Source organism: Microtus pennsylvanicus, chromosome 2 (genome assembly GCF_037038515.1).
Source record: "Microtus pennsylvanicus isolate mMicPen1 chromosome 2, mMicPen1.hap1, whole genome shotgun sequence".
Lineage (NCBI taxonomy): Eukaryota > Metazoa > Chordata > Mammalia > Rodentia > Cricetidae > Microtus > Microtus pennsylvanicus.
In genome coordinates this window covers 9,686,680-9,713,206 of record NC_134580.1, presented here as the reverse complement: position 1 = coordinate 9,713,206, position 26,527 = coordinate 9,686,680, and the positions used below count along the sequence as shown (strand labels likewise).

Sequence of the window (26,527 nt, the reverse complement as noted above, 5' to 3'; positions counted from 1 at the left end):
CTGAATTACTTGTATAAAAAACCAAACACTGTGCACTTGAAAGACACATGGAAGGCTTAAAGGGACACCATGCACCTAACTCTGAGATGAGGAAATAGTTCCACAAGCTATTGAGGCCTTTGTGTCTCCAGAGCGACCCGGCACCTGGGATCCCTCCTCCTTTCTTCCCCTCAGAGCTGTCAAAGTCTGACAGCTTCTGAGACAACCGAGCCCAACACATGCTGTATCAAGCTTCGTGCTTATCACTCCTCACACAGACAGCCATCCAGCCATGCAGCGATGAGTCTGCAGCCCACACTCCCAAGAAAACCAGATACTGCCCCTAAAGCCTGAAGGCCTTTTCTCGAGGGAGTGGCCTAGCACTGCGCTGGGCCCAGCTTGCCTATGAGCTGTGCACAGCTCAGCAATCTGGGTGCACAAAGCGTGTCTCACCTTCTAGGTCAGTGATCATCGCCTCGTGCTTGTTCTTGAGCTTGGCCAGGCTCTTGGACTTCTCCTCCTCTTCCATGAGGTTGGTAGTGAATTCGGCTACTCTGTCTTCCAGCAGCTTCTTCTCCTGGAAGTGGAGGAAGAATACCAGGGCTCAGTGCTGGCTGAGGACACACGCTTCAGCTCTTTCAAAGGAGGGCTAGACCAAAAATCTATGAGTCAAGGGTAAACACTTAAACCTTAAACACTTGGCCAAGTTCATAAGGATTTACTGGGTCTAAGAGGTAGCTGGCAGGTCACCTGAGACATCTGGGTAAATTTACAACCTTAGATACTAAAAACGTAGGCATCCAAGACTTTCCTGGGGTCAGGTTAAGAAAGGCTTCTGGGTATCAACTGATTAAGGTGAGGGACAAGTGGCCCCATCCATCCCTGCCACTATATGAGGCTGCCACCTGGTATTTCCTCAATCCCCAAAGTTTTGGGATTAAGAGCTTTAACAAGGAAAAATGGTCTGCCTCTCCCCCAGGCTCCTCACTCATGAAAAAACCCTCTCCACATGGAGCTGGCACTCAGAGACCTTGGGCACCCTGGAAGAAGCAGCTGACTGCTGAACAGAGCCACGTGCTGCACTGAACAGGCAGGCAGGCACGGCCCTGAGCTGCCCTGCTTTCCCCATGACTGCATGGGAACAACAGGCCCCACCTTTGCCAATTTGCAGTTTTGGTCCTCCATGATGATCTGGTCCTCCTCCAGTTTCTTCAGCTTAGCCTCGGTGGTCACCTTCTCAAGCTGCAGCTTCTGCCGGGCACTTTCCTCCTCCTCCAGCTGCTCCTCGAGTTCCTAAAAGAACAGGACACATGAGAAGGGCATGCGACTGACATACTTGGCTGGCACTCACTCGGAGAACCTGCATGTGAACTGGGGCACAAGACTAACACAGCTTCACACTGCTCCCAGGGCTACTTGAGCCAGCATGTGAAAGAGGGCCATGCACTAAGGCTACCTACTTGAGGCTGGTGGAGCAGGGACCAAAGAGGAAAAACTCAATGGCCTCAACGTTCAACTGGGTAGAGCTCGTAGAGATTTGAGAGCTGCATGTTATGAGCAGCCATCCCAAACAGAAAGCCTCTACAGAGATGCCCAAGTGGACAAAGAAGGCTGAAGCAACAACTGAATCCACGTGTCTGTCATGTGCCCCGCCCTGCCCAGCAGGTGCAGGTAGTACCTGGATGTTCTGCTGCATCTTCTTCTTTTCCGCCTGCAGATGCTGGCAGCGCTCTTCCTCCTCCTCTACCCTGGCCTCCAGGTCATGGCAGATCTCCTCCAGTTCTTGCTTCTTCGATGTCAGGCGGGCCCGGAGCTCCTCAGCCTCGGCACACAGCTCTGTTTCTGCCTGCAGCTGCTCCTGAAGCTGCAACTTCTCTGCCATCAGCTGCAAAAAAACACAGGCAAAGGTTAAGTTCCCTGAGACCTCCTTGCGGTCCAAATGGGACATGTCTCCCAAGGCAGGCACTAAAGGCTTGGTTGCCCATTGAGGGCACTGTTAGGAATCATTGGGAACTTTAGGAGCTAAGATCTGAAGCAAAAAGATCACTGGAACACACCCTTGGAGGGAATATTAAGGCCTTGGCCCCTTTTTTCCCTCTGCTTCCTTGGCACAGAGGACTGAGTAGCTCTGCTCTGCCACACTCCCTCTACCAGGACATTCTGCCTCAACAGGGGCCCAGAAACAACAGTCAGTAACCACAGGCTAAATCTCTCAATCCCCCTTTGAGGTTCGCTATTTTAGGTACATATTCACGGTAACAGAAAGCCGATGTGTGATCTTCAAGCAGCTCCAGGGTGGGTCCTTATGGCTCAGGGCCCCGGCCTCCATGGACAAGAACAGTTTCCAACCAGAAGTGCTCAAGCTCCCACACAGCCCTAACACCCTCTACCCTGGGCCTTCCCTCGAGAGCTTCAGACGTCCACATAATAGGCCGAAGGGTTATATGTTAGGATGGGAGCTTACACTGAACTGCAAACGCTCTCAATGCTGCAAACCAGCCTGCCTACTGGTGACTAACAGGGGCAGCACTGAGAGCAACTGGGATTGATGGGTGGAGCCTCTGACACCTGCCTGGGACTGCAGAGTCTCCATCTCTGTTAGCCTGTTCTCAGCAGCCAGATGTTTCTCTCGCATCTTTGTCAGTTCCATCTCCTTGGCTAACAGCTCATCCTCATGCCGCATTGAGTTCAGCACGGGCTTGACCTGGGAGAGAAGACAGAGGCAGAGGTAAGGCCGGCTAGGGGTACCCACCTCTGACAGCTCCCTCACCTCTGGAATACAAGCTCTAGAGATGAGAGGCCACCAGACCTGCTACCCGGGGAGGAGGTGCATGCAGGTACAACCTTCCTGGAAATCAGTCTGGAGCAACACTCAACAGGCCTCTGACCCGCTTAATTCCACTGCAGGGAAACCATCTATACGTGTGCAGAAAGATGTTCACGACAGCGCTGTTTATAGCGCCAAGACTTAGGGATGATACACAGAGCTAGCCTCAAATCCTAAAATCTGATGCTGATGGGAATTTTAATACAAAGTGCAAAGTACAAGACTGTGGAAGAATACACAGTTTACACAGCTACATTTACTGCAAGTGAGAAAGGGAGAGTGTGAGTAAATACGGAAACATCAGTGCTGGTGCAGTGGGAGGGCCCAGGAAGTTTTAGACTCTTGTCTTAATGCTTTTCGTATTTAACATTTTGCAGTTATCATGCATTATAAACTAAAGGAACCAGGGTCTCTATGTAGTGCTAGCGGCCCTAGAACTCACTATGTAGTCCAGGCTGGTCTTGAAATCACAGTGATCTGCCTGCCTCTGCCTCCTGAGGGCTGAGATTAAAGGCATGTGCCACCACGCCCAGCTTTTAAAGACTGGGGTATAAAGGAGAACTTCTGAGGGGTACCTCAGGAGGTTAGAGTCTCAAATGGGGCCAGAGTGCTGGGCAGGGCCTTACCTACTAGAGCTGCTCTAAGTTGGCCCAGCCCAGGCACTGCCATCCACAGCAAACAAGTGGTATGGTTGGCACACACTCTGGACAGCACCAGGTTAGGCTCTCACTGCTGGGCTCTGGGGAGCCGTTAGAAAGACTCGGGTGTGGGCAGCAAGCCCCTACATGAGCAGAGGAGGCCAAGCTCTTTGTGGGGCGCCAGGCCACAGCCTTCCAGCACCCACCTTGGTGAAGAGCCTCCACCACTGCCAGTTGCGCAGCCTGAGGTAGGCGGCGCAGTTCCTCTGGAGGACTTTCATGGCGGTCAGCTGCTGCTGCCTCTTGGCAAATGCCCTGCAGGTGAAGGGCACAGTTAGCAACTCAGAGTGAGGGAAAGCACACACACAGCAACAGCCCTGGCTCGTGAGTCACCAAACACATGATTGGCAAGGGCTCGGGTCACTCAATCACTGCCCTCCACTGAGGCACTCACAAGCATAAAGGCCCAACAAAAACCAGTGGCAGATCCTGGTCAGAACAAGGTCTAACGATGACCTTGGTCATGATTTCCAGCTGTGCCCAGAAAACTGGGACTTGGGGTATCTGCCTATGCTGCCTTCCTGTCCGAGCTGCTGGGGGTGCACAGTACCAGCAGCTGATGTGCTGCCAAAGCAGGGAGTAGGGTGTGGGCAGGGGAGCGCCACTTCTGCCAACATCACAAACGCACACTCATGCTCGGGGCTCAGGACTCACACTGGCACATGCTGTCCTATGGCAGGGGAATCTGAACACACTGACTTTACATTCTGAGCTCGGGATGCTTCCGTAGAGCATACAACCCCATGAGGACAGGCAAAGATGGGCCTGGTGTCATGGTGCAAAGTGAGGATTACAATAAACAGACATTTGGGGCAAATCAAAGCTCAGTTGCCTGACTTTCATATGTCCCTCTAAACGCCTTTATAAAAAGCCATTTCTACCACCGACATGAGAAATCCAGGAAGTGCCTAGGGCCCATCCCCAGACAGGTTCTGCCCGGACCCAGAGGCCTTCAACTACAGCTGTCTAAGCTCTCCTCAGCAGGAGCACAGTGAGGGTTCCTGCAACTTACTTCCTAGCCAGATAGCCCCTGCAGCAGGCCTGGAAGCCAATGATGACGTCAGTGATCTTCAGGTCCCGCTCCTCCTCCAAATGGGCTAGCACACCAGCCCGGAAGAACACTTTGCTCTGGCCGATGCGGTACAGGTTGCTGTCGAGCTCCAAAGCTTTGATCTAGAGAGAGGAGAGCAGATTGTATCACTCTGAACTCGCAGAGGAAAGGCGAGGACCCACCTCAGCCCAGACGTCCCAGCGGTCCTTAGAGGGTAGCTGCACCTCTTCTATTCTATGAGCCTCCAGGACCAGAGAACACGGGACTCAGGGACACTAAGAGAAGGAATAGCACAGAGCAAAGTGGCAAATCAGACTGTCAAACACAGGACTCCTCTGAGACCTCTTCTACCTGCTGCCCCTGCACCCTCTGGAGTCACACTCCACAAATGCTCAACCAGGACACTGCCCACTAGGAAGCAGCTACAGCACATTGGCACTAAGATTAAAACAAGCACCCTCCTGGGCCTGGGTTGTACCCTGAAGCCACTGCCCTCAACTGCAAAAGGGAGGGGTGCTGCAGCTTAAAAAGAAACGAGGGCACACAGCAAATAAATACCAGTGCCTCCTTCCCAGCAGGGCTGTGGGAACTGCCAAGAGTGTCAGAAGCACTCCACACAGAGTGAAAGCACCAGTGGGTGCCAGGGCAGCAGGGCTCTCTTAGAAAGCCCACATGCTGGAGGTTCTCTGCTGTCAACTGGCTGGATTCAGAATCGCCCAGGAGACACGCCTCTGGGTGTCTGTGTAAGGACGCTTCCAGACTCTACCTGAGGATGGAATGGGTAGGTGACACCATCCTAAAGATTGGGGTCCTGGACTGATTTAGAAGGGAGGAAGGAGGAAGCAGCTGAGTGCCATTCATGTCTCCTACCTGATGCAGATGCCATGGGACCAGCTGCCTTGCTTTTGTCTTCCCAACAACCCCTCTTCACCCCCATGATAGACTCTACCTGAGTCAAGACAAATGCTTTCCCCTAAAGTTGCCATCTGTCAAGTACATGGTCCCAGCAATGAGAAAAGTTACCAATACAGATAGCAACGTGAACCACCAGCCTGTCTGTCTGGTCAGTGAGTACTCTACGTGGGTTCAGAGAGACCTCTGCTCCTATAAATAACCTGGCTAGTCTGGCAAGAAGTTCTAGTAGAAAGACCAAAGACTAAGAGGGGGGTGAGCCTGTTCCCTGCCTGTACCCAGATCTCTGACCACGTGAAAAGACCTAGGAATAGCCATACTCATCTTCCCTGATGAGCCAGGAAGGACTCCGGTCCCTGTAGGAACAGGCAGCCCATCTGGTGAGAAAATGGCCAAGGGTCCTTGGAGAAGAGGCAATCCAGACTCCAGGGGTGAAGACCACCTCCCCAACCCTGCCCTGCCCACTAATGGCTGACAAACATCTGGACAGCAGGCAGTCTCCCCCTGCCTCACTTCCTTCCCATCTCAATCTCCCCATCACTGAACAAATCTGCACATGGAAAAAATTTTTCTTCCAACATCTCATTCCAGTAGCCCCGCCTCCATGACTCTTGAGCCAGCAAGCGGTGACTGCTCACACAAGCCAGGCTGGGAAGAAGAAGATGCATAAGAAACACAGGCAAGGGCCCAGGGTAAGATGAACCCCAAGTATGGCTACAGGACACTGGGACCATTGGGCATTAAACCAAAACCCAGAGTGCACTGTACCTCAAGCCAGGGCAGGACGGTATACAGAGGAAAGTCCAGAGGCACAAATTCCAGATGCTGGAATGAACCCAGGACCACTCACAGTCCTGGCTGTGAGCTGCCATGAACCCACGGAGCACAAGGCCAAAGAAAATGAAGCCAAGAAAGCAACAGAATATTTCCCAAATGGAACAGACCAACTCCTGTCGGAATCCTATCTCCTACAGCCTAGTCTTGGGCTGTGTGTTCTGATTCCAATACATCCCTGACCACTCAAGGCCTTTGAGGGCAGCCTGTCTCTCAAGGCACTTAGAAAACTCAGAACCTGAGTACAAATAGAGAACACGCGGCACAGATGCACACAGATCAAAATGACCATCCCACAGGATGGACTCATGAACAGCTGGGACCCAACTGCCAAAGGTTCCCACTCCAGGGAACTGCAGCAGGACTCACCATGAGGACACACGCCTGCTTCCCATCCATGAAGCCCTTCGGAATAGAGTTAGGAGTGAGGATCTCATACCTGAGGAAGGAGAGAAAACTTGTTCCTTCTACCCATGGCTCACCTCGGCATGGACGAGAGCTCAATCAAAATCTAAGGTCACCAGGTGGCATAGCAGGAGTGCAGTACTCATTGAGCTACAAAGAGGGGGTCCTACCCCAGTCGCACCCCACTCTTTGGCTAAGTGGTGGAGGAGGGGTGAGTTTAGAGAGGACACTGGAACGTTTCGGCCACCAGTAAAAGCTACGGGCAGTGCTTGCACACACACACCCCCCACCTCACCCCCGCCTCCTCAAAGCTCCTTCAATGCCCTAGTGTCTGGCTGCATCTGTCGCTGCAGCCACAGGATTGACATTCCTTCCAGTAATAAGATGGGGACAACCCTTCTCACAGAAGTAGCTATGCTGGATTGAAAGAGATGCCTCCTGTATTCTTGGCATTTGAATGCTAGGTCCCCAGTTAGTGGTCATTCAGGAGGCTGAGGAAGTGTGGCCTTTGGAGGTGACAGTGATGACTCAATCCTCTGAAACTATGAGCCCCAAATAAGCTGCCTTGTCCACAGTGCTTTATTAACAGGAAAGCCACCAAGACAGTGGTGGAAGCGGAACTAAAAACCATCTCCCCACAAGGAACAAAGAACAATGCCGAGAGCTAGCCAGACCCTACTGTTCGTAGATGGTAACACAGCCCTAGCTAAAGGTTCCTTCAGGAAGCCATCCACCCACGGCTTACTCTACATGTAGCCTACACCAAGCAAAGGGCTCAGGCCAGCTCACCTCTGCCGGAACTCCTGGAAGACCACTCTGTTGGGAAAGCCCTGGCGGCAGATACGGATGCCCTCAAGGACACCATTGCAGCGCAGCTGGTCCAGCACCAAGTGTGGGTCCAGTTTGCCAGCCTAGAGAGGAAAGCACATGTAGATGGGCTCACTACTATACCCAGGAGCTAATGAGAAAAGGGTAAGTGAGCCCTGCTGGTAGGGACACAGCTTTGTCCTGCCCCACCACGCCAAGTATCCGCACCTTCTTCTCATGGTTGGGAATGATACAGCGGACAAAGTTGGGGTTGGTGTTCCTCAGCGTGGCCATGAGCTTGGCCAGCTGCTCCTTGTACAGCTGCCCAACAGTACGGAACATGCCCTTCCGTGTCTTGAAGGCACCGGGGAGTGCTGTCTCAGACATGCCAGCCACCTGGTCCAAGCCAATGATTCGATCCACTGTGAAGAGCATAAAGTTTGTTGAGTGCTGGTGCCACACAGACAGATCAGAGGGCACAAGACAAGAGAGACAGACGTCAGGACGAAAAGGAGCCAGCGCCACACTGACAGATCAGAGGGCACAAGACAAGAGAAGACAGACAGATGTCAAGACAAAAAGGATAGTCAGTATGGAGCTGCAGGGCCCTTCTGATCTGAGCTGAGAACTGCAAAGGCCTCTGAGTAGGACAGACCTGACCTGGGCAAGAGTTACGGGGGGCGACAGCAGAGTCCTGAGACAAATCTCTAATGCATCTCTAAGGCTGGCCTTATATGCTCATGTCCCCTGCCCTAGCCAACTCTGGGAGAATCAATGAAGTTGGTAATGGGTTTGGAATAGAGAGAATTCCCTAAGGCTGGCTCTGAGGTTAAACCCTGGCTTAGCCCATGTGGGTTCCTGTGGTCCTAGCTGGAAAAGAATAGTATCTTGACTTCACTGTAACCTTTGAATATAGGCACTGTGCTAGGAGCCACGCAATGGGATCTCCAGATATGCTCTGCTACTGTGGGCAGGGCTCTGTGTTCTCAACATGCATATGGTCCTTCCCAGCAGGGACCTCTAAAGCGAGGACACTAAGGGCAGCATGTGGCGTTAGAATGTTCTGAAAAACAAACCGGTGCTGGCCCAAAGTTTTCCCAAGGTTCTCCTTGGAACATTTATCCGGTATCATATGGTGCTTGGGTACTGCCCATAGACCAATCCAAAAAGACACAGCTCCCGGCCAGCAGCACTAAAGTGACCCGCCTTCTCCAGGGTAACAACAAAAGCAAATGAACCAAAGCAGCAGCCATTGCCATCAGTTCTGAGCAAGCGCTGGGTTAAACCTGAAGGCGTCCATGGCTAGATGAGTTCTATGGCAAAGACCGGTTCCTACTCCTGTGTGACCAGATCTCTCTTGTTTACATGAGGATGGTTTGAAAACAAAAAACAAAAACACGCCTGCTTCAAATGGAAGCCAGAGTGGAACTGCAAGTCCTCTGATCTCACCCACCATGGTACCGATTCTACTGGCCACCTAAGCCTGGAGGTGAGTGGCTGGAGAAAACACTAGAGTCCTAGAGGGGAAGATGAATGTGGCCCCATGGTGACTGGTCCCTGTATGTGCCCTACTGCTGGCCTACACAGCCAGTGTTCTCTCAGTAAGTGTTGAAGAATCACACAGCTGCCCTTCAGCTAGACACACAGTGGCATGCACATCTGAACCTCATGCAGGACACACAGCTGTTCAAGCAGAAGACAGCCTCTAGAGGGAGCTCTAACCAGGTCTTCATGATTTTGCCTACATGTAAAACTTCCAACAACCCAGAAACCTGGCATTTTGCTGAGGCCTGTGCCAAGCATACTGCGGACAGGAGCCCAGGGCAGCACAGGGAACAGGCACAGCCAGGCAGAAGGAGCCATGGGGTAAGGAAAATAAGACAGAAACGTGCACAGTCCTGGGTATGCCACACAAGAGACCCGACTCCGGGCAGCCAGTCACCTGATTCTAGGTGGAGAATGGGAAAGCGGCGATAGAAATAGGCTCTCTGAGTGTTCTGCATCTCTGCAACAGAGAGGTTAAAGCAAGACCCAGGCAGAGGAGAAAGAGAAAAGGAGAGACAGAAAAAGAACAGTTTCAAAGCAACCAGTCTACCAAAGAGGAAAGGCAGAAATGTAGACGGCAGACCTGCGAGGCAAAGGCTGAAGCCACCTGGAGGCTGGTCACCTGTGGAAGGTGCCTGGCCAGACAGCCAGCAAAGGCCACAGCCTCAGAGGACATGGCGATGCCACTGTTCGGACAACCTTTCCCTTTTAGCTCAGGGAGGCCTTCCTTGTGAGAGCCACGAAGGACAAGACACCTGGCTGGTGCCAGACCCTTCGTATGGTAGCTGGGTTCACCGCAGACGGGGAGAATGATGGGCCATGTGTGAGGCAGGGGTGGAGGGCAAAGGACGTACCATCCTTCCACAGCTCAGAGACGAACTTGTCTGAGGACTGGTGCAGCAGTGTGGCAATGTTGTCATTCAGAGGGTCCATGTTCTTCATCAGCCACTCATCGGCTTTATAATCCACCTGGAAGAGGACAGACTGGATCACAAGCTGCTCTGGGGATCATACCATTACCAGGGACATGGAGAACCCTGTGAGAACACCTTCTGGCCTAGTACTGCCATCCCCAACAAACAGGTGCCAAGCGACAGTATTGACAAGATGTTCTCTGCAGTGTTGCAAACGGAAGCCAACCACGAAAAATAACACAGGAAGCCAACAAGGATGTCACAGCTATGCCACAAAATGCTATCTTCTTAAAAGTAGTAAGATCATAAGCAAATGCCCACCACAGAACAAAACTCCATGCTAACTAATATTCTTTGTCATGAGGCCAGAAACCTTTGCTTTCCTTGTCTACTCACAACACCCATGTCTTCTATAATTGCATGCACTGTTCTAACCTTTCACAAATAGAGTCTCCCTGACACGAGTCCTGCTTTCATTGCAGAAGGTCCCAGAACAATACAAGCAGAGCAGCAGGCATCTTGGCCTTCTGCTCTCTAGCCCACATGCAGCCGCTGCCAATGAGGAACAGGACGGGCCTTCCTTTTTCCATGCCACATCCATGCTACAAGACGGCAATTCAAAGGCAGTGCGGAGCAGCCCCGCTGGGCAGACATGGCACAGACAATTTATCATTCAGACCCTGGATGACAGACAGGTAGGGTGTCCCTGCCTTCCAAGTCCTGTATCACAGGGTAGCAGAAGCATCCTAGGAGCTACTATGCTGGACCTGGGAACCACTGGAAGGAAATATAAGGCGAGGAAGCCTTCCGTGGGTAGGCTGTGTAAATAGCGCTTTGGGTTTTATTGTATTTTTCTGAGGAGTTTTAAGAGAGCTGCTTCACAGAAGGAGCCAGGCCACACAGGCCAGGAGAGCACGGGAAAGCCTTGAGGTCACCACTGAGGAGATGCCAACTCAGCCCAGACTGTGTGCTCCCGTTAGTACTGGAGACTCTGCCAAGAGCAGAGACTACTGAGCAGAGAGCAGCTCCTCAGCTCACACCTTGGACTCAGTTAGGCTGAAGCCCCAGGAGCACACAGATTGGGATGAGTGCTAGCCAAGGGTCGAGCACAGCTCCACCACAGACCAGCTATGCAGCCTCAGGATGACGGGCTGCCATCTACAGCAGGGACAATGCCCTTCCCCTAGTAATGGAACACAACCAGCAATGTCTGGATACGGTGCAGAAGGGTACTACAGCCAGAAGTCTTGCGGGAGAAGCGAGGTGTGAGGCGCAGAAGAAACAGCACTGCTCAACAATGCAACAAGTGCCGGTCCATCTCCGCAAGACAGACAATGGGGCTGCAGGAGGCCGAGAAGCCTTACCCTACAGTACTGACCCAGGCGAGCTCACTGCATCCCTGTCTGCTCCCAGCTCGGGAAATGGAAGCTTGGAGAGATTAAGCACCTCGTCCAAAGTCATTCAGCTCCTAACTCTCAGGGATCTCATTTCAGCTATAGATTACAGCCACAGTTCCTCCACCCCTAAAACACATCACACCACAGCCTTGACATGCCCCCACCCCCACACGCTCCACAAGCTTCCAACACCACCGCTAGGCCTGTGTGAAGGTGCCGTGAAAGCCATGTGCAGCTTACTACAGTTACCACCATATTACCAAAAACTGCTTGGCCCCCACCCTCACCCCACGGCTGCCTGGCTTCTATGCCTGGAGATGACCCTACATCACGCACAAAGCGACTGACTCCTTCTCCAGGTGCCTCACCTTGCCAGCATAGTGTATGATACAGAAGTCAGCCTTGTCCTTCAGCTGCTTCGGCTTCTGGAACTTGGGGTGGGTGCCCTGCTCCTGCACCACCTTTTCCACGAAGCTCTTGTCGGTGGCTTTGGGAAACCAGCACTCCTCATCTAGCAGGGCCAGGATGCCTGGGGGGCCCGCCTGGAGGAAGAGCAGCAGGGCACAGGTGAGCAGAGTGTAGAGCTACAACCACCCAGGGGATCCAGGCTTCTCACAGAGGGGGCATTCTCAGGGGGAAAACGAGCAGCATTAGAGAGAGCACTTGAGTGAAGAACTCTGTTTCCAGGCCCCTCTGGAGTCTGGGCGACAGCTGAGTGAGGATGCACTGTAGCAGGTCTGCAGCAGTGGCAGTCACTAGCCAACTCCACTGAGACTGACAAAATGCACGGCTCCACCACACGTACCCCAAGTGTCTGTTTCTGGGTTGCACGGGAACTGCTAAAGTTTACTCAGGGGCCCTCTGACTAAGCCCTGGCCCCTACATTGTGTCTACACAAACTGAGAAGAGACACCTAAGGCGGTTCTTGAAGAGGGGAGGGCCCAAAAGACGCCATCGCCTGCTAGACACTGAACTTTCTAAGGAGTCAAGGACATCTTAGAGAATGTCTGACACTTTGGAGCCAGGTGGGTTCCTGACTACACGTCCTGCTGCCAAGAACACTGTTTTCAAAGTGAACAGACTTTCTCCTGGGCCTTCTGACTATGCAACTTTCTATGTGGTTCAACGTCCAGGACACCAAAACCTGATCATCCAACAACATCCAGGAAGTGGTCCAGAAATAGAAACAAGTCAGGCTTCGATGCAGCGCACAAACCCAAAAGCCCAACCAGGCGGCCCTAACTCCACTGGGCAAGAGCTATAAATATGACCTGCTTTCAAGAGGGGATGGTTTCTTCTAGCCCAAGCTGTCTCTACAGTCAAGGCCATGGGGTCAATGCTGTAGGGCTGTGTTGATCCCAAGAACATGAAACCTGGGTTTTGTGTGAAAGGCTGCACAGTTCTGTGCTGTAGCATGCTATTTCTCGAAGATAAACGGGTCTGAGGAAAATGGAATGCATGGGCCAGTCACATCTCCATTCGACCAGAGTGTCTTTGCTGAGGGTCAAGGGCCCAGGCTGCGAGCTCTCTAAATAGCACTGACAGCAGGGAGAACTAGATCAGCTGGGGGCTGCAGATGCAGAGCAGGCACTGCAGAGAGGAGCAGGGAGCCAGACAGACCAGCTCGCTCTTACTGGCTTCTCAATGAGGTCAATGCAAGGCTGCAGGTCGAGGCCAAAGTCAATGAAGTTCCACTCAATGCCCTCGCGCTGGTACTCCTCCTGCTCCAGGATGAACATGGTGTGGTTGAACAGCTGCTGCAGCTTCTCGTTGGTGTAGTTGATGCACAGCTGCTCGAAGGAGTTCAGCTGCAGGGAGATAGAGGCATCAGAGAGGTACAGGGCCACCGGAAAGGGGAGGGCAGGGAAGGGATGCTGTCGACCGTCCAATCACTGCGTGTACAGCAGTGTCCGGGGTCTGCCCTGTCTCATTCCACAGCGGAGGAGCCCTCTCACAGGCTGACAATGCCCTGCTCTGGATAAAGTTATGAGACACAAAGTGGCTTAGCAAGTGTGCTGTTGACTACGTTAATTAAAATACTAGGCTATGGAAATGCATCTGTGCTCCTCATGAACGAGGACCAGCTGTGGGCTCCGTCTCCAGCATGCTGACAAATAGGTGAGTGGCAGCAGCAGATCGCTGCGACTCCGCTGTGACGTGGAAACACCTGGCACCTCTTGCTAGTAATACCTCTGTGGCCGTGAGCTACACTCAAGCCACATGTAAAAAAATACACTTCACTGTTGGTGAAAACTAAAGACCATGTTTCCCATATCTAAGTTCTCAGCTGCGCTGAGATCGACTGTGGGCAACAGATGCAGGATCTCAGCAGCTCTCCCCACTTGATGTCTAAGACTTCACGGACAGGAACGATGTATGACCCCAAAGTACAAACTCTGGCTGGGAGAATAAATAACCGGGCACCATCCCCCATGAAGCCTCTAAGAGTTTGGCCTGAAAGGCCTGCCCCTCTAAAACTGCTAGCCGTCAATGGGAATACACGTGTGTTGTTTAAAACACACACCAATAGTGTTCCTCTGCAATGAAGATTACCGCTGTGAGCAGCTACAAAAACCATGACAAAAAAGACTCCGGACCCAAGAAGATGGCAGCCGAGAAATCAACAGGACAGCCAGAGGGTGTGAAGGGGTGAGCTTACATCAAAGATCTCGAAGCCGGCAATATCCAGGATCCCGATGAAAGAGGCGCCCTGCCTCTTGGTCTTATCCAGAGCTTTGTTGATGCGAAGCACTAGCCAGCGGAACATCCGCTCATAGGTAGCCTTGGCCAAAGCCTCAATGGCAAAGTCAGCCTAGGGACAATACCGGGGAGAAAGGAAGTCAGATACAAAGTCTGAAAGCCTCGTGCCTTTACCCCAGCAACCTCACTGTGAGGCTTTCCCCCAGAGAAACAGGGACAGAAGATGGAGAAAGCCTCTCAGATTCTCACTGTAGGGCTGTACAATGCCAACAGCTGAAACACCTCCATGCCCAGCTCACAGTATACCCAGATGTTTGAAGAGACCTTTGTTACTAGAACAAAGGCATGAAATATTTACAAAAGTAGTAAGATCCTAAGACTTCCTTCAGAACACTGCAGGTGGGAAGGGTGAAGATGACCAAGACTGGCTATCTGCTAAAGCTGCCTCCTGACAGGCACAAAGGGGTCATTCCATTATTCTCTTGTTTTGCTTGTTTCAAAGGCTCCATAATAAAAAGCCAGAATTGAAACTAAGTTAAAAGGAAAAAGAATCTGCAGGAAGTAACAATCTTCATGGGAAGACAATGCTGTTACTTCTCCTGGCCTTGCTGGATTTTCTTAAGTGTTTGTGTAGCATTTTCTAATTGGGGAGGGGGTCAAGGTTTCTTTTTAATTATTATGGACATAAACAGTTGAAGACAATTACACACAATGGCTTTTGAAAACAATGTTGTTGTCTTTCCTATCATGGCCCTGTGCAAGAGTAGCTTAAGACACACACAGGCTCACAGATTTCAAGTGGAGTCTTTTAGGAAGAGCCTTGATGCCATCTTCCAAGCATTGGTGCCGTAAAACTCCATGACCAAAGCCACTGAAAAAGTCAACAGAAAAGGCAGAGGGCACTAGGCCCAGGAATGACAGGCACATTAGCCTGGCACAGGCAGGAAAGCCCCTGCTCGTCTCTCAGCACATGGAGCAAGGCAGCAGGTGGCAGAGAAACAACAACTTGGCCTGAGTTCCAAAGATGATGGGGCGGCTGCTGGAACCAGAAACCGCAGCACAAAACAGTGAAGCCTCATTTTAAGCAGAGACAGGATGTGACATCATTTTGAACACCAAGCAGCCTCAAGGTACACTTTCAAACGTGGACTTGGCATGTCCCTCGGCCTCCCTGTTCAAGAGTGCCACCCTGATGTTAGCAGCGCTGAACAACAGGCCCTATTCAACTATCTTCACACAGCGAGCAGCCCAGCACAGGCCTCGCACTACACAGCTGCAAGAACATCGTCCCCGGAACTGTCATGTGACACACAGAGAGACACAATAGCATACCTGTTCTTTAGTCTGTGCCTTCTGCACATAGTCTCTCCCCACCTTGATGCGCGGAGTGAGGATGCCCCTGGTGAAATCGGTCACGTTGATTCCCAGGAGGTGGGACACCTTTTGAGCAGCTGACATTTTCAAAAAATAAGGAAAGGGGTGAGAAACGGTTTAATTAAACCCACATGTAGCCTGTGAGCAAAGAAGAAAGGTGCAAAAGAGAAAGTGCCGTCACTGACTGGATCTAGCCTCGGTGCAGGCCTATGGACATGGTGCCTCGGGCCTCCAAACCAGTGAAACTAGGCTTTCATGGGTGTAGGCCCACCCAAGGCACAGCAGTATACAGTCCCACAGAAGTAACCAAGACAAGCCACCAAATCCACGTTGGATGTTTTCAGAGGCTGTGAGGAGTCCATGTTGTAAGACTCAGTCACTTAAACAGGAAACAGTGGCTAACTGAGGTGATTTACAAGGTGTCACATCCCGATCAGTTCAAGGGCAAGGCTCAGGTTACTTTGCCCCTCAAACAGAAACAGCGTTTAGCAACCAGGGCAAGAGGTTTGTCTTCAGGAACAAGTGAGCAAAACTCAGGCCAGGAGAGAAGTTCCCCTAGCTCACTATCACTTGCTGTGTATTTTACACAGGTACAAACGACACAACTGGAGGACGGATGCCAGCAGAGTAGACTGTGCCGTAAGCTCACAGCCAGCCTGAGGAGCACAGTAAAATCCCAAAACCAGAGGGCTACCCACCCACACACATGGACAAAGAGTGAGACTCTGGGGACTCTCTCCTAAGCATACCCACAGCTTAGTAGTGAGCCTGGTGTTACCTGTGTTGTCGGGCATGGAAGCCTGGTCAGTGTTCCGTTCCTTCTTGAAGACAATGTTGCCAAGCTGAAGAACTCCTGAGATGACCCGCAGCAAGCCTATGGTGTTTGGAAAAGATGGGTCAGAGTAGACAAGAGGCTGGAGGAAGCCCCAGTTAAGGGTATAAAATCCACAAGAGATCTTTGGCTAAGCAGGGGTACTGCACTTCCCAAGGTACCGGAACACCAGGCCTTGTCTCCTGGTGTGTGGAAGCTACCTGCCTTGGGGGCTCATCACCACTCAGGACAGACTGTCTCTCCCAAACCTCAGCTTGACGAAACTATTCAGACACAAGGTCTGATAACATGTTCAACCTTTCCAACCTTACAGTAAGGACATGCTTCTGGCCCAAGACCCACTGCCTGCTTTTATAAACAACATCTTCTTAGGACACAGTTACACCCATCTGTTTAAATCGTGCCTGTGACTAAAGAGAGATGCTCTGGCCTGCCAGCCTCTCCCACACTTTTTGTAGAGCCAGAGCTCCGTGAATACCTGTGATATCACCAAAAGCAAACCCTTGGAACTCAAGCCTACTCCATAAGGATGCAGAGATCCCCAGCACAACAGCCAACAGGAAGTTATCCATGGGTCCCACATCTGCCTCAAGGCCCTTAGGGGCAGACTAACCAATTACACCACCTCTACCACAGGAGGCCCTGCCCTTACCCATTTGCTCATCCTCTGGGATGCCCATAATCCTCATGGCCTCCATTGTCTCCTGGAACATGTCCTTGTCCTGCTGCCCAGGGATGGTGACATGACCGTTGGACAGGAAGCGGTATTTGTTGTATGGCTCCAACAGGAGGTCAGCTATGAAAAGAGAAAGAGAGGCACGGGTCAGTGAAGTCTGAGAGGCAGGCTCCAGACAATGCTGTGACCTCCAAGATTTGGGGTTGTCAACGCCTGGACACCCTCTTCTCTGCTGACTCAGCGTGTGCAGCTGGCATTTGTGCAGCACAGAGCATCAAAGAAAGCTCTGAGGCCAGACCTCCGCTGGGTCACACCCAAACGCAGAAGCCCACCCCCACTTCTCCCACACCCCAGTGCCATGCCGCCCACCCCAGAGGGGCCCTGACGCACTCTTCAGGTGCTCCCCGGCCCCGGACAGCAGGTAGTAGAAGATGTGGAAGGTCCGCTCCTCCTTGGCTTGCCGGATGGCGCGAGATTTCTCCAAAAGATCTTAGAGCATGTTAAAGAGCAACACACGCTGGAGGGAAGGGAACTCTCTGCCGTGCTCCCACCTCCACCAAACAGAACTGCATGTCACCAGAAAGGAAGAGAGGCAGAAAACAACAAAGCAGGGCAAAGCCACTGCCTTCCTCCAGCCTTCAACCAGGCTGTAGAGCCCGGTCTGCTTACAGGACCCTGCTGATGAGTGACATCAGACCAGAGACTCCACAGAGGCCTCGGGATGGTGCAAGGGGACAGAAAACAGCAGCCACCACGTGGAACTGCTCTAGGACTCCACGAGTGATTTTTCAGGAGTTCCCCCCAATCCAAGAAGAATCCATCCTGAGCTCCGTGCCGCATTTCTGGTCAGCTCTTGATATTGTCCCAGTGCCACACAAGTGGTAACGCAATGAGCTCAAGAAGGGAAAGTGCTAGAACGGAGCAGCAGCCTGTCCCGAGCACGCCACCTCCCCCAGCTCCATCAGCTCTTATTCCGTCAGACACAAGGATACAGGTCTCAATGTTGGCACCCACAATGTAACCATTGACATCAAAGTTGATGCGAATGAATTTACCCTGAGGAGACAAATACAGAGGAGACAAATCTCAGAGATAGGGAACAAGGGGCCCCACCCAACCCTGCCCCTGTACCCAGGAGGCTGAGAAGGGCCAAAAGCCCTGTTTAGAAGCTGAGCCAACATACAGGAGGCACTAGGTTACTTAATGTGCCCAGCCTGAGGTGAGTTCCTTGCAGGACAGAAGGCAGCAAGGAGAGCCCTGTAATGGGCAGTGCTCCCTCCCATGTGACCTGACCCTGTGGCCACTGGTATGGCAGGGCATCCTGGGATGCCCAAGAGACAAGTCCTCACTTCCTCCCTGGCTTTTCCCATCTTCTGTGAAAGAGGTTACTGCCACCATGGGGGGGGGGGGGGGGGGGAGATCCCAGGATGCTGACAGAAACACGTGCACCAAAGTGGGGAGGTGCACAATCCTCATTGTTTGGGGTGAAAGCACCCAGGTGGGAGGTCATGGTGTCAAAACGTGTACAGGCTCCCTTATGTCCCGAGAGCCACAGCCACAGCTCCACCAGCCAGGACTCACGAATCGCGAGGAGTTGTCATTCTTCACGGTCTTGGCGTTTCCGAAGGCCTCCAGGATAGGGTTGGCCTGCAGCAGCTGCCGCTCCAGCTCGCCCTGTAGAGGAACCCAGTCTCATGAAGGCCAGGCAGCAGTCTGGGCTACTGAGCCCAAAGTGCCAGAAAGGGAGGCCTGCAGGGCCCCTGGTAGCTGCCACTCTAGCCTCCTCCTTCCCACTCGGCCTTTGGAAACAGACTGATCGGAAACTGACCTGTGAGAAAATCAGGAGTCTACCAGTTCTGGGAATGACCCTAAGAGTGTCGAGGGTAAGGAGATTAAGAGAAGGCATGGCACGAGCCTGTCTCCAGGACAGTCACCCTGTGTACACTGGCCTTCTGCCCACTCCTTGTATCCAGTCCCCACACGTTCCCTTTACATACAAGGAAGAATCAGATCCTCAAAAGACAAGTTACCGCAGCCAGAATGGAGTCAGCTGTACTGTCCCTATGGCCCCTCCTTATCTCCAAACCTTCCCTGACATCAGTAAGGGTCTCCAGGTGGGATCCGCGAGGCCCACTTTAGAGCCCCAAATATTTAACAATAATTTTCACAAATCCTGGTGTCTGTTGGCTGGCAGAAGAAACCCTCATGCATCTCATCCCTGGACCTAGGGGGTTAGGTAGGCAGAGAGCTGCCCTCTTTCACAGGCGCAGGAGCAAGCTTGGAGAAGGAAGGGCATTCTGCTCAAGGTCATCCAGTCATGGGTCAGCAAAGCTGGTGGTCAAATTAAAGTCTTCGCCCTAACCACTGTCAGCCACTTCGATATCTCCTGCCCCTGCCCCTGTCCTACACGGGGGAATCTGCCCTGCCGGGCCAAATCAGTTCTGCAAGCGTTCATCCACCTCTTCAGCCAGCCAGCAGCAGCCAAGACTGGCCGAGGACACCGGGTCCTATTCTTCTTAACAGATCTCTAGAGGGTAAAGAGCGGCGCTCCCACCAGGCAGGGTCGATGTTTATCAGAAAGGCTGGAGGGCAGCCAGGGCTTTACGGAAACAGCGGCCAATGGAGAGGGAGGAAAGGCAGCCTGGCGGCAGGGCAGCAGATCTCCCAGGAGAGTCAGTGATGCCACACCTGCCTGCCAGCACAACTGCCACAGACACAACCGGTCTGCAGGGTGACAGCCTTCCAGCACACCTACCAGACACCGCATGCATCAGCAAGATTCTGGAGTCCACCAGAGCCCAGAAATGAACCAGGCTAAGCCTCCTCCGCCTCCTCCTCTTCCTCCCACCACTTCATCCAAGGCTCCTCCCTCCTGTGGAAGCTTCCATGGCCCAGTAAGGTAAGTGGAGGAGAAGGTGGTCAGCAAGGCCAGGTCAAAGGGCAAGGGTGATCATGCCCTCAGAGACAGCTCCACATGTGTACCTGGCACCAACAGTCACCCTCCCGGAAGGCACCAGGCTGCCTCCCAAAGGCCTCGGGTGAGCCTGCTAGTCAGCTCGCAAGCAACCTGCACAGCCAAACTTAGGCACTGCTCCCCACCCAGTGACGCTCCTAACAAAGCAGATGCCAGGCCGCCAGGATGGCTGGGCCACTCCTGTTCTCTCAAACAGTCTCAACTCAAGCTTCTGTCTGGACCCACACACAGCTGCTGGGAAAGTGGGCTCACTGGGCCAAGTGGGAGCAGTTACAGTGGTGATGGCTGACCGACAGAGTGTGCTTTATGGACATCTAATTGGGCACAGGAGAGACTGTGGAATTGGCACAATATGAAATGATGTGCTGGTGTATGGTCCTAAGCTTGGAATTACCAGTCCGGTTTCTGAAAAGCTTCCCCGGGTGGTATTTCAGTCAGGGGGCTCCAACTAGTACATTCAAAAATAGACTACAGAAGCTCACCCTGCCCTTCCTCTTAACATCCTGTCTGATGGGCTTGCTTGCGTGTGTATGTATGTTTTGGTTTTTGTTGTTTTTTGTTGTGTGGGGTTTTTTTTGTTTTTGTTTTTGCAGTGGAGGGGGTGAGCCAGTCACTGCAGGGAGAGAGTTCTCTCCCAGAGATGTCACAACAGGCCTCACACTGAGAAACTAGCTGGGCAAGTGTGGGAAATCACAGCACAGCTTCAGGGATGATGAACAACTACACTGGTCGATGGCCTTAGTTGTGTCTGCACACCAGAGGCAGCATTCACTCGGGCTGGAGGTGGGGCCAGCACAGAGTACCCACAGCACACTGTGTCTTCCTAGCTCTTCCCCCACTATGTCCCTAAGATCCCCCAATTATTTGTATGCCCGAGGCCTGTCTTTCCTCTAAAGTTGGAACCCAGGCATGAGGTGCATGGGGCCCTTTTACTGCTCTCTAACTGGGGTCCTGTCTCCTGTCCTCCAGGGCAGAGACCCCAGTGTCACCCTCCTAAGAATCAGTCACATACCAAGCATTCAATAAATAGCTGGGAAATGGATTTTACTCCAAACTCAGAGAAAAAAAACCTCAGCCAGAGACCTCCTAACCTCCCAGCTCAGTTTTTAAAATAGGCCTCCTATAAAGAATGGAAAATGGGGGGGGGGGGGGTTGGGGAAGAAACTTTATTAGTTTCTAAATATAATTACTGACACCCTGTGGAAAAAGTTTCAGAAAGTTTGGCATGTGGAGAGTTGTTTCTGGTCTAATTCCAGAAGACGGTACAAGGGTGTTGTGTGGCTGCACCCCAGCTATGCATGCAGAGACACACCCCAACTTACTGGTGAACACAGTGCACAGGACCCCAGTAAGGTGAAGCCAGTGAGGGCAGTAGAGCACCCTGATGGCCTTGGGGAGGCATCACTAGTACTCAGATTCCTCAGGGCAGCCGAAGTGTATGAGGAGAGTGGGGCTCCTCAGCCATGCTCAACACTAACTACTGCTTTCCCCAGGAAACTCCAATCTGGGACCTCCCAGTATCTCCCCCAGCTTGTGCCAGGAGACGAGGGGCCAGCCATCTGTAACTGGTGTGGACTACAGTGAGCATGTGGGACTCTGGGAAGGCAGGTGCACACCCCACCGTGCCTGCACAGGCACTGCACGGGGCACAACTGGAATTCAGGCAGGTCTGGCGTTCTGAGAAAAGCCCAGTGATGAGGCTGACCCCAGTCGGGAACTGCCCTTTCAGAGTGCACCAGAGGCCTGTGTGCATCACGCCCAGCCCTCCTCCCAAGACAACCAGTGAGCCGAGCCTCTAAAGAAAGTTCTAGCTGCAGAAAGTGACAATGTGTGACGTGAAAGCTGCTCAGAAGAATGTACAGAATCCAAGGACACACGATGGCAGAACACGCATTCCCGGTGCAGAACGTGCAGTAAAACGTGCATCTCACCTAGCCAGGACACTGCTGAGTTCCACCAAAATCCACCAAGAGAAGAGGGAGAAAAGGAAGTAAGATGACTTTCCAACTGTCCTTTCTTGGTGAGGGAGAACTGTCCACCCAGAGACATTATTCCCACAACAGAACAAGGATACAGGGATTTGACGGCAGGTCAACCCAAGTCCTTCTGGCCTCCATTAACAGGAGAACCTTGTCTCGGACTGTCTCTTCCAGTCTCAGAGGTGGAGTGCATGCAGCAACCAGCTGCCACGCCAAGGGTTCTGCTAAGTAGACCCTGGGATGGGTCCAGTTTTCATAACAACTTGAAGAGTTTGGAGGACAAGAATGAAATGGACCTGCTACCACCCAAGTACTCCTGAGACTGCTAAGCTACTGCCTAGGGAAAAAAGCTGGGCCTCTGCTTCATGCCCAAGAGCATCCTCACTTAAAGCTGAGGCCTCCATTATAAGCCTTCCTCCTTTACCACCCTCTGCCAAGGCCCAGCAAGGCACCAGGCACTCACCTGGTCCTTCTTGCTCTTGTGTGAGGATGCCACGTGCGCCAGGTACTGGATGACTTTCTTGGTGTTCTCTGTCTTGCCTGCTCCAGACTCACCCCTGCCAAGAGAGTTGAGGGAGTCCTCGGTAAGATGCGGCTATGTCCTCAGCCTCCACCCCTTACAGCATGTCCTGCTGTCTACCATTCTGCTCTTCTGTGGGTACCCACGAGGAGCCAACAGGAAGAAAGGGGCACAGCAAACCAAAAGTGAAGCTCTGCAGTTCTCCCTGTCTGCTTCCCATGGCCCACCAGAGGCCAGACAAAAGTCGATTCATAGCCACTGCCTACCCTGCTCACTTGGCAGCCTTCAGAGCTAAATGTTTGAGACATCGGGGGAGGCAGCTGCTGACCTAGGAGCCAAAGGCACTTATATGTGTTCCCCTGAAATAACCCTAGGAGGCGGTTTCCTTATTAAGATGGACAGTAGCCAGTATCAGCCTACATCAGGTAAGGAAGGCCACCATCCCCAGTCGGAAGGCATGTGCCATGCTGGAAGTTCTGGAAACGCCAGCTGGTGCCTTTTGCTGGAGCTTGTGGTGATCCTCTGCTGTCACCCACCCACCCTCGAGTACCACTCCTTTAAGAAGGGCTGACAAAGGCCTTAGCTGTGACTGGGACCACTGGGCAAAAGACACATAGCCCTGAGTCCTGTCTTGGGGCAAAAGGAGGGACCTGAACTGGAGCCTATCAACCCCCTTCAACAGGATAAAAGTATTCTTTCCCCGTGAATAAGAGTAGGGGTGAGCTCAATCCCCAGCACCACAAATACAACTATCAGAGCAATAAACAACCCACACACACACTCACACACACTCATAAAACACTTACGTGCACAGAATGGACTGGTCTTCTCTGTCTGCAACAAAGAAGAGGACATCAGATTACCTTGGGAAAAAGAAACCTGCTCCTTCCCACCTCCATGAAATGTTGCCAAGACAAGGAACAAAAACTTAAATGCTGCTCTGAAGGGACCCTTGCAGACCTCCAACCTGAGCTGCCTATGGACAGTCCCTTAAGAGGAGCATCTGGAGCGTCAAAGTCCCAGAAAGCTGCCTGCCCCGAGTCCAGGCTGTACACACGCTGCCCACTCTATCCCAAGAATATCAGAAAACAATGCCCATGCCAGGCTCCCAACACTGCCCATATTTAAGCAAGGAATACTGTTTAAGAAGCCAGAAATCAGAGCAGGCAACATGACAAGGCCTAGTTTGCAATGGGACCGTCCCAGTATGAGATGCTGCCTCACAGAGACGATGTGAGCCCCATGAACTCCTCCATGTTGTGGGGCAGCCCATATGTAAAGGACACATGTGAACTCACCTGCATGGTGCTTGGCCCATGCAGGACACACAGTAATGACAAGATCGAGGGACCCAGCAATCATGAACAGCTCTGACAGTGTCTCTGAGGTCCTGCCCTCTACACCAGGGGTAGGAGCTTCCAACAGCCACCACTCAGCAAGGAGGGATGTGAATGTTCCTTTTGCATGTGGGGACAACTGCACTCTAAAAGCTAGGGGACAGTGCCCTGCGCTCTGAAATTCCAGGACAAGCTACCGCCCCAGGTGGGTGCTGAGTGTCCCACTTTAGACCCTATAGAGTCAGAGCGGTTGGACCCAGCACCATGTTATCTGGTAACATCTGAACTACACTCGACTATGGCTCTCCACAGCACAAGGTACACTGGCGACTCACTCCTCTTTGTGATTATTTTGATAAACACATACAACAGCTCTGGTGCTGACCCTGTGAGTACAGTGATCTCCTGAAGGACCACTATCATCTCTATGATAGAGCAGCAGTGGCAGAGGGGGGAAGCGGGAGAGCCAATCAAGGGGCGCTGGTGGCTACTGGTAGAACCAGCATTGCCAGACAGTAGATGCCAGCCATTCATGAAGGGCACTCCTGGCTCTCACTCTGCTAGGGCCCCGTGTGACAAGGTGCTCAGAGAATGACTCATGGCTTTCTGTGTGTGGCCTCAGGTCATGGAATTAGCCATCTAACACCAGACTGACCAGGCAGATGACCTGCACTCCTGTAGGTGAGCTTTCTAGCTGGCCCAATCTCAACAGCATGTAAGGCTGAGTACACACTGCCAACCCCACTCTGTCAACTGGCTGAGCAGAAGGGAAGGCTGGACTCCAAGACAGGAAGCCAGAAAAAGGAAGCCTTACACCCGACAGGGGCAGCAGCTGTCCATGCCCTCAGCTGCAGCCTTCACCTTTCTCTCAAGAAATAACCACCAAGCCAGGCACTTGGAGGTCGAGGCAGAACTGCTGGGCACTGAAGGCCAGGGTGAACTGTACAGTTGAGACAAACCAAAAGATGAGAAAGATGAAATGCCTCAGAGTGGGAGCAGGGGGAGCCCCACGCTTCGCACTCACACAGCACTATCAAACCTCCACGAGAACCACTCAGCAAGAAGGCAAGAAGCAGGCACTCAACCTTCCCACACCTTGCCCTATGTTTCCAAAAACATTCATTCTTCAAAGCTGCCAGACAATGACTGAGAAAGAGCAGAGCCTCGACAAGACAGGCAGAGATACAGGAAAAAGCAGGAGGTGGCTGGGGACGGGCTGGAAGAGAGCCATTTTCACTCCTTCCTCCCCAACAGCAGTTGCTTCCTCCATGAGGCTGGAGCAAGCATTTCTGTCATCCCAGGCTCTGCCCTCCCCTAGCAGCTCCCTGTGGTTGGCCCCAGCTGTGGCCGCAGGCGGGCATGTTTAGTCACCCCTCCAGAGCAGGCAAGAATGTACCTGCGTGTGCTGGCGAAGCTTGAGCAGAAAGGGCCTGGTGCTACCATAAAAGGAAACATTCCCCATTCCTTCAGAAGGAACTGTTTCCCAGGGCTGTCCAGGCCCAGTCCCTGGATGACTGGAATTCCTTCAACTGTGTGAGGAGGAACCAGAGACTTCACTACTCAACAGGAAGTGGGGTGGCCAACACACACGCACACACGGACACACGTGCACAGAGAGAGACATTTGGGCAGCTGTGTCCAGTCCTATTTACACAGAGAAGCACACTTGCATACACACAGGTGTGCCCTGGTGCATAAGAACGCGTACAGACATATGAGCAGGAACATGAGTGTGCAGAGCAGCACACACTCAGATACCTGTGTGCAAAGAGATCCACTGAGTGCACGAAGCAGTACGCAGACACTTGTGTGTAAACAGATCCACAGCGCATGCATGTACTCACATACATACACAGACACAGAGGCTTGCAGCATAGAAGGTTCAGCCTACCCGCCACCCTTGCCCTTTCCTCTCCACTTTCAGAGACTCTTTCTGCAACTAACAGTACAAGCACAGGTTCAAAGGAATCCCAACCTGCTTTGCCAGACTCTGCTGAACTACTGCTTTCAAAGAAGAGCCACCAAGAGGCCACCTCCTCCCTTCAGGTGAAGGCCCCCAACACTTAAGAGTGACTCACACAGAGCCTCTTAAATCCTCAAAGTCCTTACAACCCTTTCTGGAAGTTTTCAGTCCATCTCCTGACCTCTTGGGTAGCCAAAGGAAACCCTCCCCAGTCAGGTAAGGCAGGAGGTAGCTGGTGGTGTGACGGCCTGATTTGTCTAGTTTTTTTTTTCCTCAGTCATTTGTTTGAGATGTGCCCAGGCTCAGAGCATTCCCTTACAGATAATGGCATCAGTTCCCAGAAAGTAGTGGGCTCTCAGCCTGAGCCAGTTCACCCTGCTGCCTGTGCTTCCTGTGCTCTGGAAAGGACTCTCCTGGGTACTCGTGCCAGCAGTCCTGCCTCACTCATACTGTCGGTCTCAGTGGCTAAGGACACGCAGAGGCCAGCTAAACGGTCAAAGAGTCTATCAGAAATAACCTTTTGTCCGTCTTCTACCTTGGGGCTTGGGAGTTAACAGCCACCAGCATAACGTATTCAGAAGCACAGGCTCTGAACCACCCAGGACCCCATCTCAGCCTGGGCCACACCACAGAGGATGTGGGCTGAGGCAGCACTGAGTTTCAGCGTGGTTGCTAGAACTCCAGCAGCTGCAGCCTTTCCTCGGTCAGAATCTTAACAAAGCACTGAGCAGGGGACAGTAGCTAGCAGAGGGCAGTCTGGCTACCGCTGCCCATACACCCAGAGCAGTTAGAAAGGAAGCCAT

At 52.4% G+C, this 26,527-nt stretch overlaps 1 protein-coding gene across 1 annotated transcript in view; it reads right to left on the bottom strand.

The window, feature by feature from the left end:
- Myh9 (myosin heavy chain 9) overlaps positions 1-26,527 on the bottom strand; it is an 82,683-nt gene that overhangs the window by 13,342 nt on the left and 42,814 nt on the right. Inside the window, exons 4-24 of the mRNA XM_075959999.1 lie at positions 23,231-23,258; positions 22,368-22,461; positions 18,533-18,625; positions 17,944-18,007; positions 17,342-17,440; positions 16,928-17,071; positions 16,222-16,317; positions 15,402-15,520; positions 14,029-14,181; positions 13,004-13,177; positions 11,738-11,911; positions 9,913-10,027; positions 7,742-7,935; positions 7,496-7,617; positions 6,671-6,740; positions 4,517-4,677; positions 3,651-3,759; positions 2,552-2,683; positions 1,658-1,864; positions 1,135-1,272; positions 433-556 (exon numbers count right to left, since the gene is read on the bottom strand). Of these exons, the coding sequence (XP_075816114.1) occupies positions 433-556; positions 1,135-1,272; positions 1,658-1,864; positions 2,552-2,683; positions 3,651-3,759; positions 4,517-4,677; positions 6,671-6,740; positions 7,496-7,617; positions 7,742-7,935; positions 9,913-10,027; positions 11,738-11,911; positions 13,004-13,177; positions 14,029-14,181; positions 15,402-15,520; positions 16,222-16,317; positions 16,928-17,071; positions 17,342-17,440; positions 17,944-18,007; positions 18,533-18,625; positions 22,368-22,461; positions 23,231-23,258 (2,610 nt within the window). The remainder of the gene's footprint in view (positions 1-432; positions 557-1,134; positions 1,273-1,657; positions 1,865-2,551; positions 2,684-3,650; positions 3,760-4,516; positions 4,678-6,670; positions 6,741-7,495; positions 7,618-7,741; positions 7,936-9,912; positions 10,028-11,737; positions 11,912-13,003; positions 13,178-14,028; positions 14,182-15,401; positions 15,521-16,221; positions 16,318-16,927; positions 17,072-17,341; positions 17,441-17,943; positions 18,008-18,532; positions 18,626-22,367; positions 22,462-23,230; positions 23,259-26,527) is intronic.